We start from the raw sequence: 12602 nt of genomic DNA, 5'->3' as shown, positions 1-12602 counted from the left end.
CTTGGGAGTTTGGATCCTCACGAAGTCGTATACTATTTTTTTTAAGAAAAACAAAGCTCTGTACCAATGTGGAGAAGGATAGTTACATTTATTTCAGGAATGTGACCAAGCATTTTTTTAGTGTGATAGATGATGCATGACGGAGGTGAAGGAGTGCCTCCCACCTTCAAGATAGATGGTAGGGCAGTTATCCATGATAGTGCAACACTTTGTGGTGCAAAAATTGCACCACGATTGATCCTATCCATGCCGCCGATGGTAAGAGCACGTCTTCTAATTTTCACCCAGGATATGATTTTTACTATCAAGTTTGACTGCCGGTGATGGGTGCACATTCGAAAAGAACACTAAACTCGACATTGAGTGCTCGCCGCATGGTAAAATCGGCAGGTTTGCCGACTTTAACCATGCAACTCAGAAAAGCTGATGCAATCAGAAATGATGGAATTGTTGAAGTAATTAATCGGTGCAACCGATTCACTCATTTTCCAAAACTGCCCATTGTATGGTTCATGTGGGGAGAGAAGGCGCAAAGGATAAATTCTTTAGGTAGGGATAATATTTCCTTCCAAATGTACCGATCTAATTGGGTCAATTTTATTTGACATTGTGCCAACTATAAGACTATAAAAGCAACACCACCTCTAAATTCAAACTCAATCCGTTAAGTACCATGTACAGCTAATTGCACATCGTTAATTATGTACCTGTAAAAAGGAAACTCGTATAATTAACTTGCCACGTTGTTCCCAGTTCTTACTCCAAGAAAGAGCAACTTTCAAAGCTCATATGGGAGACAAGTCACTGACCTTGGGTCTATCAACCAACTAAAAATTAGCTAGACTCCATATCCCCACCTTCATATACGATACTTAAAAAATATCGCAGGATGCTGTGCATAGTTGAACGCTGTTCATTTTAAAATAGATGGCTAAGTACGCTAACAAGCACGTGTTAAAAAAAAAAAACTAAAAGAGAAGAAATATATATCTTCTGAGATATTTGGATAGTTTGGACAGCTGTCTATTTTATGATGAATGGCATCTAATCATGCATAGTATCCTATGATATTTTTTAAGTACTCTCGTTCCTTTATTCAGTGCAGTCCAACTACAAACCATCCATGGATGATGAAGAACAAACTAGAACTGATCCCCAGCCTGGCCTCCCCAAATCAAACAGTAAAAAATTATTCTCCAAGTGGAATCCACCGATCACCACCGCCTGCTCGGCCTTCGGCCCGCCATCGACAAAAGCCAAGCATGTTGTGTCCCGACCGACTTGTATCATAGCGTTGGCTCCAAAAATGGTCCAATTTTTTGCCCCGGCCAGCACGAGATCTATTACCAGCACGGCGTACCCCACTCTGGTGGACCGTAGTGCACTGCTCTTCAGGCAGAGATCAAACGGCTTCACTTTAGGAGCTCGTGGGATCCTCTTGGTGGCGTCGGCGAATGCTTGGAGGAACGGCCGATAGATGTGGCTCCGAAGTGTGGTGTAAGAGACTGCAGTGCTCAGCTTAACACCACCATTGCCTACTGAATCGAACTCGAGCATCCGAGTAAGGAAATGCACTGCCACTCCATTCACAGTAATGCCTTTGAGGTAGATATAGTATGCGGGGTTCCTCCAATTGCTTATTGGATTCTTTACCAATGATGTGTAGTAGAGCGGATAAAGTTTCTATGATCGGATCGACCATGAAAAAAATTATGGTCGGACCGTCATCGCCTGCCATATCTTTGAAGCATGCCGTATGCACTTACACGCACGTGTTAAAATATTAAGAAAATATGAATGAATAAACTCTAGAGGGTTATGTGATGCTTATCAAAACTATTCAAACATCCCTATGATTTATCCATTCTTATTTTTTTAATATTTTAATGCACACGCGCATAGCATGGTTCAGAGATGTCACAGGAGATGACGGCTCGATCATAATTTTTTCTATGGTCGGTCTGACCATAGAAGTTTTATCCTATGAGAGGATGTTGGTGATGTCGAATAATATCTGGGGGAGGAGATGGAAGGGCTTGTTCCCGAAACAGGCCACACCTGGGGCTTAACGGAGAGGGACATGGACAGTTGGGACGGTAGAGTGAGCTCGAAACTAGCAAGGTCAGCAACGCTAGTTGCACCATTGGGCAGCAATCAAGGAGGCTTCTAGGTGTGCATGATGAGATCAGGTGGCGGGCGGTGACTGAAGAAGTAGGGTTGTTGCCATTGGTGGTGGCAAGGGTGATGTCTCCTAGGGTTACATTGGTGGTGGTGCATTTTTCGATCAGCGGGTTAACGGGGAAGGCGGTGTAGGTGCATGGATGTTTGCTGAAAATAGGGCTGCGAGGGCAGTGGGGAAACCAGAATGAGCGGGCAATGGAGCAAGTGGTGGTGCTACATGGAATGGTGGGTGGGATAGTGAGGCAAGGAGACCAAAGTAGTGTTGGATTTCAGTTACGCAGTGAAAATTAAATTTTAAAAATTTTTAAGCATGCATATCGAGAGCTTTAATATTTAAAACTATCGAATCAAAATTCAAACTCTAGAATCACCTTGTAGATATCGAACAAAACAAAATTAAGCATGTAAAGAGATAAAAATTTATACTTTCTCTAATGAGTAGTACGGTAAATAAGTGATCTCCATAAGACTTCAAAGTAGAAGCCCTCCAATGGTGATCCACATGAAAGTTGGCCAAAATCCTTCCTAACCGGTGCACTGCCGCAGTCTTTTCTTCACAAGAACACTACCGACTTCAAGCTCGAAGAACAATCGCACGAATGCCCAGTTACTTTTGATTTTGCCATTAAAATCATACCAAGAGAATTCTCTCCAGAAGTCTCACAACCTAGGATTTGATTTTATACTCCAATACATTGAAAAATCAAATCCTAGGACAAACTAGCAACAATTGCTATTTTTCTCACCACCCTTCTTACCACTTTTTTTTGTCAATTTTTCTTTGTCTTTTTCTCAAATTTTTTCAGATTTTTTCTCCCTTATCACATGCTAAAATATTTTGATTTTTTTAGCAAAAACCAGCACCTTATCTATATGGGATGCCCCATATATATAGGCTAAGAAAGGATGTGAAGAAGCACCAAGGGGCGCCAATCCTAATTGGTATAGAAGAGCCTTCACACAGAAAGACTCCTCCTCTTCTGTGCCTCATAAATTTCATCTTAAAATTTGCATGTGATAATTAAGAAATTGGAGGAAAAACAAGGAGATGGATAAGAGTCTTCATGAAGAAGAACTCTTCCACTTCTCAATATAAATAAGGATGGACAGCATTTATTTTTGGGTGTAAAGCCTAGTGGGCGTGGAGGTCTCCTTCCACACTTGAAACACTTTCAAGTTGGATAAGAGTCCCATTAAAATAGATCCAATCCAATTAAGTCAAAGGCAACAGATCTAGTTTAGCTCAAACACTTAGAACTGAACTTAATTAGGAACTTGGGTTAACATAATGTACTAGCATATCAAATTAACCTCTAGGATTTATATTAAATCCTAATTAAATAAGATCAAGATCAAATCTCAAAGTGTGTGATCCATTAAGTTCCAAATCTAACCAGCAGTGGATACAAACTCTTGACCTGACCCTAATCCGATCAGATTAGGTCAGCTCAAGAGTCCCAATCAACTAGGACTCTTTATAATTAATTTTTGAATTAAAATTTTTTTAATTCCGATGAGTCCACAAGTTAAAATTGATGTCTAGCAACGTGTCATGACTATCCAGAAGATTTAAAATTTTAGTAAAAAATTATCAAAATATTCTTCAGTGGTAAGTTATCATGTAATTCAATCCATCAATAAAATAATATCTCACATGAACTGTGGGCATGAAATCATGTCAAATTCAATTACTTATCTATATGTATCTCGATCAAAAGATGATAATTTAGTTGATGATATATTAAAAAAAAATTTCTAATTATCATCCTGTTTTGATCAAAGACTTTCAGAATCATCAACCTATGAGATCACACAGGATGTTCGCTCTTCTTATTAGGAGCGACTGATCCCTTATCGATTACTCACAATCTCTATGCACACTTCATCACATCCAGAACATCCTATATAAGGATCAAAGAATCAAGTTAGGAAGTGAACCAAAATATGGATTCATGTATATAAAGTACCATGATGATCTCAGGTCAAAGAATCACTTATACAACTCCCACTAGAGAACAATCAGCTGATATGTAAATAAGACTCCATCAGATATTTTTTCGTAGGTCTGTTCAGTGAACTCATTCTCTAATGAGCACCCATATCCTTGTATCAGTGTCACCACACAAGTGGTTGTGAGATCAACCACCCTCATTACTGAGCATACATAGGACATCCCAGTCTTACCGATATTATTAATCTCCGACTCAATGAACTAATGACTGAAAATATTTTAGGTCATGGCTATCAAGGATTTAGGTGTCACTGGTGTGATCTCATCACGATCCTAAAATCATTGCCCAGACCTATAGAGTTCATTATAATCTTAAAAATAATAATAAGATGTAGCATATAATGAATCGAGATGTCTATTTTATTAAATAACAATGTCAACTATATGAGTTTGAAAGATAAATTATAGAAAACATCCGATCGCATCTCATATGCGATTGGCTTATGGGGCATTATTCTTTCAATCTCTCACTTGCACTAAAGCCAATCTCCTCTATACTTGATGCCCATGCAATCAAGATGGCAATCAAACTACTGCAACGACAAGACCTTAGTGAACAGATCTACTATATTATTCTTGATATCAATTCGCTCCATGATCACATCACGTCTTTCGACTATCTTCCGAACAAGATGGAAGCGTCTTAGGATATGCTTGGATTTATAATGAGATCTTGATTTCTTGGCTTGAACAACTGCTCCAATATTGTCACAATAAAGGAGTACTAGTTGTTCAATTCCTAAAATTACACCCAATTTTGAGATGAATTTCTTCATCCAGACGGCCTTCTTAGCAGTCTCACTAGCAGCAATGCACTCAGTCTCAGTGACTGAGTCAGCAATAATTTGTTGTTTGAAATTCTTTCAACTTATTGCTCCACCATACAGGGTGAACACATACCCAGATATGGATTTGCTATCATCCAAATTAGATTGAAAATTAGAATCAGTATAATCTTTTAGTTTTAAATCAGATCTACCATATATGAGAAAAATATCTCTAGTCCTTCTCAAATACTTGAGTATATTTTTCACAGCTTTCCGATGATCCTTCCTGAGATTATCCTGAAATCTGCTAACAATACCTAAAGCATAAGCCACATCAGGCTTGGTACACAGCATAGCATACATTATTGATCCTACTGTCGAAGCATAAGAAATAGAACTCATTCTATTTCTCTCTTCAGGTGTCATAGGAGACATCTTCTTAGAAAGTTGTATGCCATAACCCATAGGCAAATAACCTTTTTTACTTTTCTCTATGTTGAACCTCTTCAATACAAGGTCTATGTACCTAAACTAGGACAAGCCAAGTATCCTTTTTGATCTATTCCTATAGATCTTTATACCAAGTATATAGGACACATCACCCAAATTTTTCATGAAAAACTTTTGTAATAGCTATGTCTTGACCGATTGCAATATAGGGATATCATTTCCAATGAGAGTATGTCGTCGATGTACAAGACCAAGAAGATAAAAGCACTTTCACTAGTTTTCTTATACATACAAGATTCATTCATATTTTTGATAAAGCCAAATGATTTGACTGTCTCATCAAAATGGATGTTCTAGCTCCTTGATGCTTGCTTTAAACCATAAATGCATCTATTTAGCTTGCATACCTGATTTGTTCTCTCACTAGAGATAAATTTCTCTAGCTAAGTCATACAGACTTCTTCCTCAAGATTTTTATTGAGGAAAGCAGTCTTGACATCCATCTGCCAGATCTCATAGTCATGGTATGCAACAATAGCAAGTATAATCTGAATAGACTTGAGCATGGTTACAGGTAAAAAGATTTCTTCATAATCAATATCTTATTTTTGTCTGAAATCTTTTGCCACCAGCCTGGCCTTATAGGTCTCTACCTGATCATCTGCTCCAATCTTCTTCTTGAAGATCCATTTGCAGCCTATTGGGGTCACTTCATCAGGTGCATCAACTAAAGTTCAAACTTGATTGGTATACATGGAGTCTATTTCAGATTTCATGATATTAAGTCATTTGTCAGAGTCACTACTCATGACAGCTTCCGAATAGGTTGTGGGATCATCATTCTCAATGATGTGGGATGTATTGTCATTCTCAATAATAAATCCATACCTGAGTGATACATTACGCACTCTACTTGACCTTCGGAGAGAAAGTGTGTGTAGTGGCTGTGCCTCAACAATGGGCACATCTAATTGAAAATCATCTTATGAATTCTAGATAGATTGTAGGTTTTGAACTTTCTCAAGTTTAACAGACCTCTCAATGCCCCCTTCTTGGATGAACTCTTTCTCCAAGAAAATGGCATGCCTACCAACAAATACTTTTTATTGAGTAGGAAGGTAGTAGTATCCGATACTCTCCTTGAAATTACCCATAAATCTATATTTTTCTGATCTAGCACTAAGCTTATGTCCATCAATATTTTTTACATAAGTAGGACAACCCCAAATCTTAAGATGTTTAAGATTGAACCTCTTTCCTTTTCACATCTCATATGGAGTGCTAGAGACAGACTTGGAAGGCATTTTGTTCAAAACGTACGCTACGGCCTCCAGGGCATATCCCTAAAAGAAGATCGGAAGATCCATGAAATATATCATGGACCGCACCATATCTAATAAGATACGATTCTTTCTTTTTGCAATATCATTTAATTATGGAGTGTAAGGAGGTGTCCACTGAGAGAGTATACCATTTTATTTTAAATGATCGAAGAACTCACTAGTCAAGTATTTTTCTCCTCGATCAGATCGAAGAGTTTTAATACTTTTATCAGTTTGTTTCTCAACCATTCTTTGATACTTTTTAAACTTGTCAAAGGCTTCAAATTTATATTTCATTAAATACATATATTCAAATCTAGATAAATCATTAGTAAATATGATCAAGTAAGAGTATCCATCTCTAACTTGAGTCAATATTGGACTACAAATATCAGTATGTACAAGATCCAAAATGTCACTTGCCCTTTCTTCATGTCCAATAAATAGAGTTTTGGTCATTTTATCCATGAGATAATATTCACAAGTTCTATATGATTCAAAATTATAAGGTTTACAGAATTTATCTTTGTATAACTTGTTAATTTTTGACTCATTTATATGACCAAGTCGGCAGTACCAAAAGTATATGACATTCACATCCTCTCTCTTTTTTTCTTCATATTATCAATATGAAGTACATTATCATTAAGTGATAGGAATAGAAGACCATTATCAACAAAAGTATTTTCATAAAATTCATTAAAAAGATAGATAGAATAACCATTGTTCTTAGCTTTTATTTCAAAGCTTTGTTCTAATAATAAAGGTACAGAAATAATACTTCTAACAACTTTAAGAAAATAATAATAGATCTTTAGTTTCAAAACTTTGTTCGAAAGCAATTTCAAAATTTTGATTCCCATGGCTTCGGTCTGAATGGACTCTCCACTAGTGCCGAACAGCTCGAAGTCATCTTTATTCAGATTTTTTATTTTCTGTAAATCCTGCAATAATTTGCAAAAATATGAGCCACAGACGGTATCTAATATTCAAGAATCTAAAATTGAAATACTTAATGATAAGTTTATCTGTATCATATACAAACCTTTAGCAACACTTGCTTGTTTCACAGTTGTAAGGTATTCCTTATAATTTCTCTTTCAATGTCCATCCTTGCCACAATGATAGCAAGTACCTTTGGCAAAAATCTTCTTCATCTTCTTCTTAGAGATGCCAGCCTTAGGGTTTAACTTTTTCTTGAAACTCTTCTTGCCTTTCTTCTTATTGATCTTATCAATAAGAAGAATTGAAGCTTTTTTACCCTTGAAATGGCTCTCTGCTATTTTCAACATATTCAACAGCTCAGACAGACTGATATTTAGTTTGTTTATATAGTAATTGATGATAAACTGAGAGAAAGAATCGAAAAGTGACTGCAGAATCAAATCTTGGCTAAGTTCACCATCCATGGCGAAAATCAACTGTCCCAAACGAGTGATCAAATCAATCATCTTGAGGATATGAGTTTGCACAGACGTGCCTTCAGTCATCCAGACATAGAATAATTTCTTAGATATCTCATATCTAGCAGTTCGACTTTATTCTTCATATAATTTCTTAAGATTAAGGAGTATAGAAGGAACATCCACGTCCTCATACTGTCTCTGAAGCTCATTATTCATCGAGGCAAGCATGATACATTTGAAAGTCACACTATCATCCTTCCACATCTTGTATGTGACCCTTTCCTTCTCAGATGCATCTTCCTCAATCATATCGGGTGCAAGTGAATCCAATATATTGGAGACTTTCTCTTAAGTGAGAATAATTCTCAAATTTCTCAACTAATCCATATAGTTTAGTCCGATCAATTTGTTAGCATCTAGTATATCTCGTAGCAACAGTGAGGATGCCATATATACAGTTAATCTACAACAACAAGAATATAATATAAGCAGACAACTCATGATAACATGCACAACTAAATTAAGATTTTTATCTAATTGTGTCTCCCACTATTTTAACGAATTTCATAGCCCTCGAGTATGAAAAACAAGAAACATCCTTATGTTTCTAAGTGGGGTTGAGATCTCTATTTCTCACAAATACCTTGTGGATAGTACAACATGCATTCATGAGTTCAAGAGTAGGTAACTCTTTATCAATTATATTTCATACAATTCTCAATATTTTTCTCTCTTATCTCTAGTCACTTATAGTCTTATGATAGCACAACTAACTATAGTATTCTAGTTAAGTTAACCCTTCAATCCCATATGGTCATACTTAAACAACATTACCCTTATGGATAGCACAACAAGATAACATTATTCAAATAAGTCATAAGCATCAATATGTACTTACTCAACATTATATCAATTTCTATAGTAAGTCTTGTGGATAGTACAACAAGCTTACTAAGATCTTAACATACTCTATTGACCAAGTATGAAGGAAGGCCCTTGTAGTTCTACATCACTAATCAATCTAAGCCCAAAACTCAATAAGACCAAATTGGCTAGGTCAGTAGGTGGGAGACTCTCCGTAGCTTTTCTTAGACACCAACAAAATTGGTCAGACCAGCATACGGACCTAATTAGAAAACCACCTTTCTTACTCATCTAGACACCAATTGATTAAATAAATTTGATATTTGATTTGTAAATGAATCCTAACATTATAACTTAATATAATTTTATAGAGGATCTTTGAACTGATCTCGGCACATCTTAACTACTACTACATAAACAAAATATGTAATTTAACATGCTTTAAAAGTTATAATATCAATCATATTGACATGCCAAAAATGATTATGATAATCATATAAGGGTGCACAAAATAACTTAACATATAACAAGTTTAGCCAAATTGAAAACAAATCTTAATCAAATTAGGCATGCATAACACCCTTAATCAAAAATTGATTTAAGCATCAAGCAACCATGAAACTATAAATTTCATATTATCATAAATTTAAAATTTTAATAACTAAAATTTAAATCCATGATTTAAATAAATTCAAAAATAATTTTTGATTTTAAGAATGATGCTAGAAATTGATACAACTTTTTTGGCAAAATATGAACTAGAACAATTCTATATTATAACTTTTATACCTGTTTGATCGAATCTAATAAGGGTGCCTCTGATACCACTATTGAATTTCGATCATGTAGTAAAAATTAAATTTTAAAAATTTTTAAATATGCATATCGAGAGCTTTAACATTTAAAACTATCGAATCAAAATTTAAATCCAAGAATCACCTTATAGATATCAAACAAAACAAAATCAAGCATGCAAAGAGATAAAAATTTATACTTTCTCCAATGAGTAAGTAGGTAATCTCTACGAGACTCCAAAGTATAAGCCCTCCAACGGTGATCCACATGGGAGTTAGCTAAGGTCCTTCCTAACTGGTGCACTGCCGCAGCCTTTTCTTTACAAGAATACTGCCGACTTCAAGCTCAAAGAACGATCACACTAATGCCCAGTTATCTTTGATTTTGCTACCAAGATCATGCCAAGAGAATTTTTTCCAAAAATCTCTCAACCTAAAATTTGATTTTATTCTCCAATACATGAAAAAATTAAATCCTAAGACAAACTAGTAACACTTGCTATTTTTCTCACCACCCTTCTTATAACTTTTTCCTCTCAATTTTTCTTTATCTTTTTCTTAGATTTTTTTTAAAATTTTTTCTCCCTTATCACGCACCAAAATACTTTGATTTTTTAGCAAAAATCAGCACCTTATCCATATGGGATGCCCCATATATATAGGCTAAGAAGGGATGTGAAGAAGCACCAAGGGGTGCCAACTCTTGGTGCTCCAAGTCTTCATGCGAAGAATAAATTCTCTGTGGCTTTAATTGGTGTAGAAGAGCCTTCACATAGAAGGACTCCTCCTCTTCTGTACCCCATAAATTCCAAGTTAAAATTTGCATGTGATAATTAAGAAATTGGAGGAAAAATGAGGAGATGGATAAGAGTCTTCATGAAGAAGGACTCTTCCACTTCTCAACGTAAATAAAGATGGGCTGCATTTATTTTTGGATGTGAAACTTAGTGGGTGTGGAGGTCTCCTTCCACACTTGAAACACTTTCAAGTTGGATAAGAGTCTAATTAAAATAGATCCAATCCAATTAGGTCAAAGGCAATAGGTCTAGTTTAGCTCGAACACTTTGAACTGAACCTAATTAGGAACTTAGATTAACATAATGTGCAAGCATATCAAATTAATCTCTAAGATTTATATTAAATTCTAATTAAATTAAATCAAATCAAATTTCAAAGTGTGTGACCCATTGGATTCTAAATCTAACCAGCAGTAGATACAAACTCTTGACCTAACCTCGATCCGATCAGATTATGTCAGCTCAAGAGTCCCAATCAATTAGGACTCTTTTTAATTAATTTTTGAATTAAATTTTTTTAATTCTAATAAGTTTATAAGTCAAAATTGATGTCTAGTAATGTGTCATGACTATTTGAAAGCTTTAAAATTTTGATAAAAAATTATCAAAAAGTCTTTCAGTGGTAAGTTACTGTGTAATTCAATCCTTCAGTCAAACAACATTCCAGATGAACTGTGGGTATGAAATTATATCAAATCTAATTATTTATCTATATGTATTTCGATCAAATGGTGATGATTCAGTTGATGATATATTAGAAACTCTTTTCTAATTATCATCCTGCTTTGGCCAAAGACTTTCAGAATCATCGACCTATGAGATCACATAGGATGTTCGCTCTCCTTATTAGGAGTGACTCATCCCTTATCGATCACTTACAATCTCCATGCATACTTCACCACATTCAAAACACCCTATATAAGAATCAAAAAACTAAGTTAGAAAGTGAACCAAAATATGGATTCATATACACAAAGTACCATGGTGATCATAGGTCAAAGGATCACTTACACAACTCCCACTAGAGAACAATCAACTGACATATAAATAAGACTCCATCAGATGTTTCTCACAGGTTTGTTTAGTGAACTCATTCTCTAATGAGCATCCATATCCTTGTATTAGTATCATCACATAAGTGATCGTGAGATCAACCACCCTCATTACTGAGCGTACATAGGATATGCCAGTCTTACCGGTATCATTTCTCTCTGACTCAGTGAACCAATGGCTAAAAATATATTAGATCATGGATATCAAGAATTTAGATGTCATTGGCATGATCTCATCACGACTCTAAAACTATTGTTAGACCTACGAGGTTTGTTATAATCTTAAAAATAATAATATGATGTAGCGTATAATGAATCGAGATACCTATTTTATTAAATAATAATAATATCAATTATATGAGTTTGAAAGATAAATTATCGAAAACATCTAATCGCATCATACATGTGATTGACTTATAGGATATTATTCTTCAAGTAGGGGTCCTGTGAGGTCCAAAACAAATGGGTTGTGGTTGTTGAGGGAAAGAGTGTAGAGGGAGGTGAGGCCATCTTTGTTAATGGGGGCTACAAGGGCTTGGATGGGAAGAGAGGCTCCTAATGTGAAATGTGGTGCAATGGAGAAGGAAAGTGTGAGAAACATGAGGAGGCAAGCTCTTTGAGTTGGGGACATCTTTAGTTGGTTAAGATTGATGGAAGTGGAGGAGGAGAGAAGTGCATGTAAGGGATGGATTTTAGGGTGTAGGTTTGCTCATATATGAGGGAAAGAGTTATGTGGAATCTAGCATTGACTTCTGATAAATTTATATGAGGTGGAACAAGATGGCACATTTTCTATGAGTTTTTAGAATTATTTGTGAGTTTGAAACCCCATGGATTGATGACTTAGCAGTGATTTTAGGTGTAAATCTTATGATCTTTTTAAGAAATGTAAAGTAGCTGGATATTAAAGAGGTTACAATTAGCATGGCCAAAAGATTTGGATAAAACTTCTATGGTC

At 35.5% G+C, this 12602-nt stretch overlaps 1 protein-coding gene across 1 annotated transcript; it reads right to left on the bottom strand.

Annotated features, from left to right (window-relative positions):
- Nucleotides 1-304: 304 nt before the first annotated feature.
- Nucleotides 305-12275, bottom strand: LOC105045297 (chitinase CLP-like). The gene is made up of 5 exons (XM_029264921.2): nt 12084-12275; nt 11472-11506; nt 2142-2340; nt 1119-1683; nt 305-423 (listed from the first exon to the last, which is right to left on the bottom strand). The coding sequence occupies exons 1-5, from the start codon at nt 12273-12275 to the stop codon at nt 305-307; spliced, it is 1110 nt and encodes a 369-aa protein (XP_029120754.2).
- Between the last annotated feature and the right edge of the window lie 327 nt (nt 12276-12602).

The sequence above is a fragment of the Elaeis guineensis genome, chromosome 5 (assembly GCF_000442705.2).
Source record: "Elaeis guineensis isolate ETL-2024a chromosome 5, EG11, whole genome shotgun sequence".
In the NCBI taxonomy this organism is placed as follows: domain Eukaryota; kingdom Viridiplantae; phylum Streptophyta; class Magnoliopsida; order Arecales; family Arecaceae; genus Elaeis; species Elaeis guineensis.
This window is presented reverse-complemented; position numbering and strand designations above follow the sequence as displayed.

Bases quoted from the DNA above. Each gene is read 5' to 3' on its own strand.
- LOC105045297 (XM_029264921.2), bottom strand. From the start codon at position 12,275: ATGTCCCCAACTCAAAGAGCTTGCCTCCTCATGTTTCTCACACTTTCC. The intron at 11,507-12,083 runs CTACTTGAAGAA...ATTCTTATATAG, and splicing joins TTTTGGACCTCACAGGACCC to GGTGTTTTGAATGTGGTGAA. The intron at 2,341-11,471 runs GTAAGTGATCGA...CTGCCCTCGCAG, and splicing joins GTGAAGTATGCATGGAGATT to CCCTATTTTCAGCAAACATC.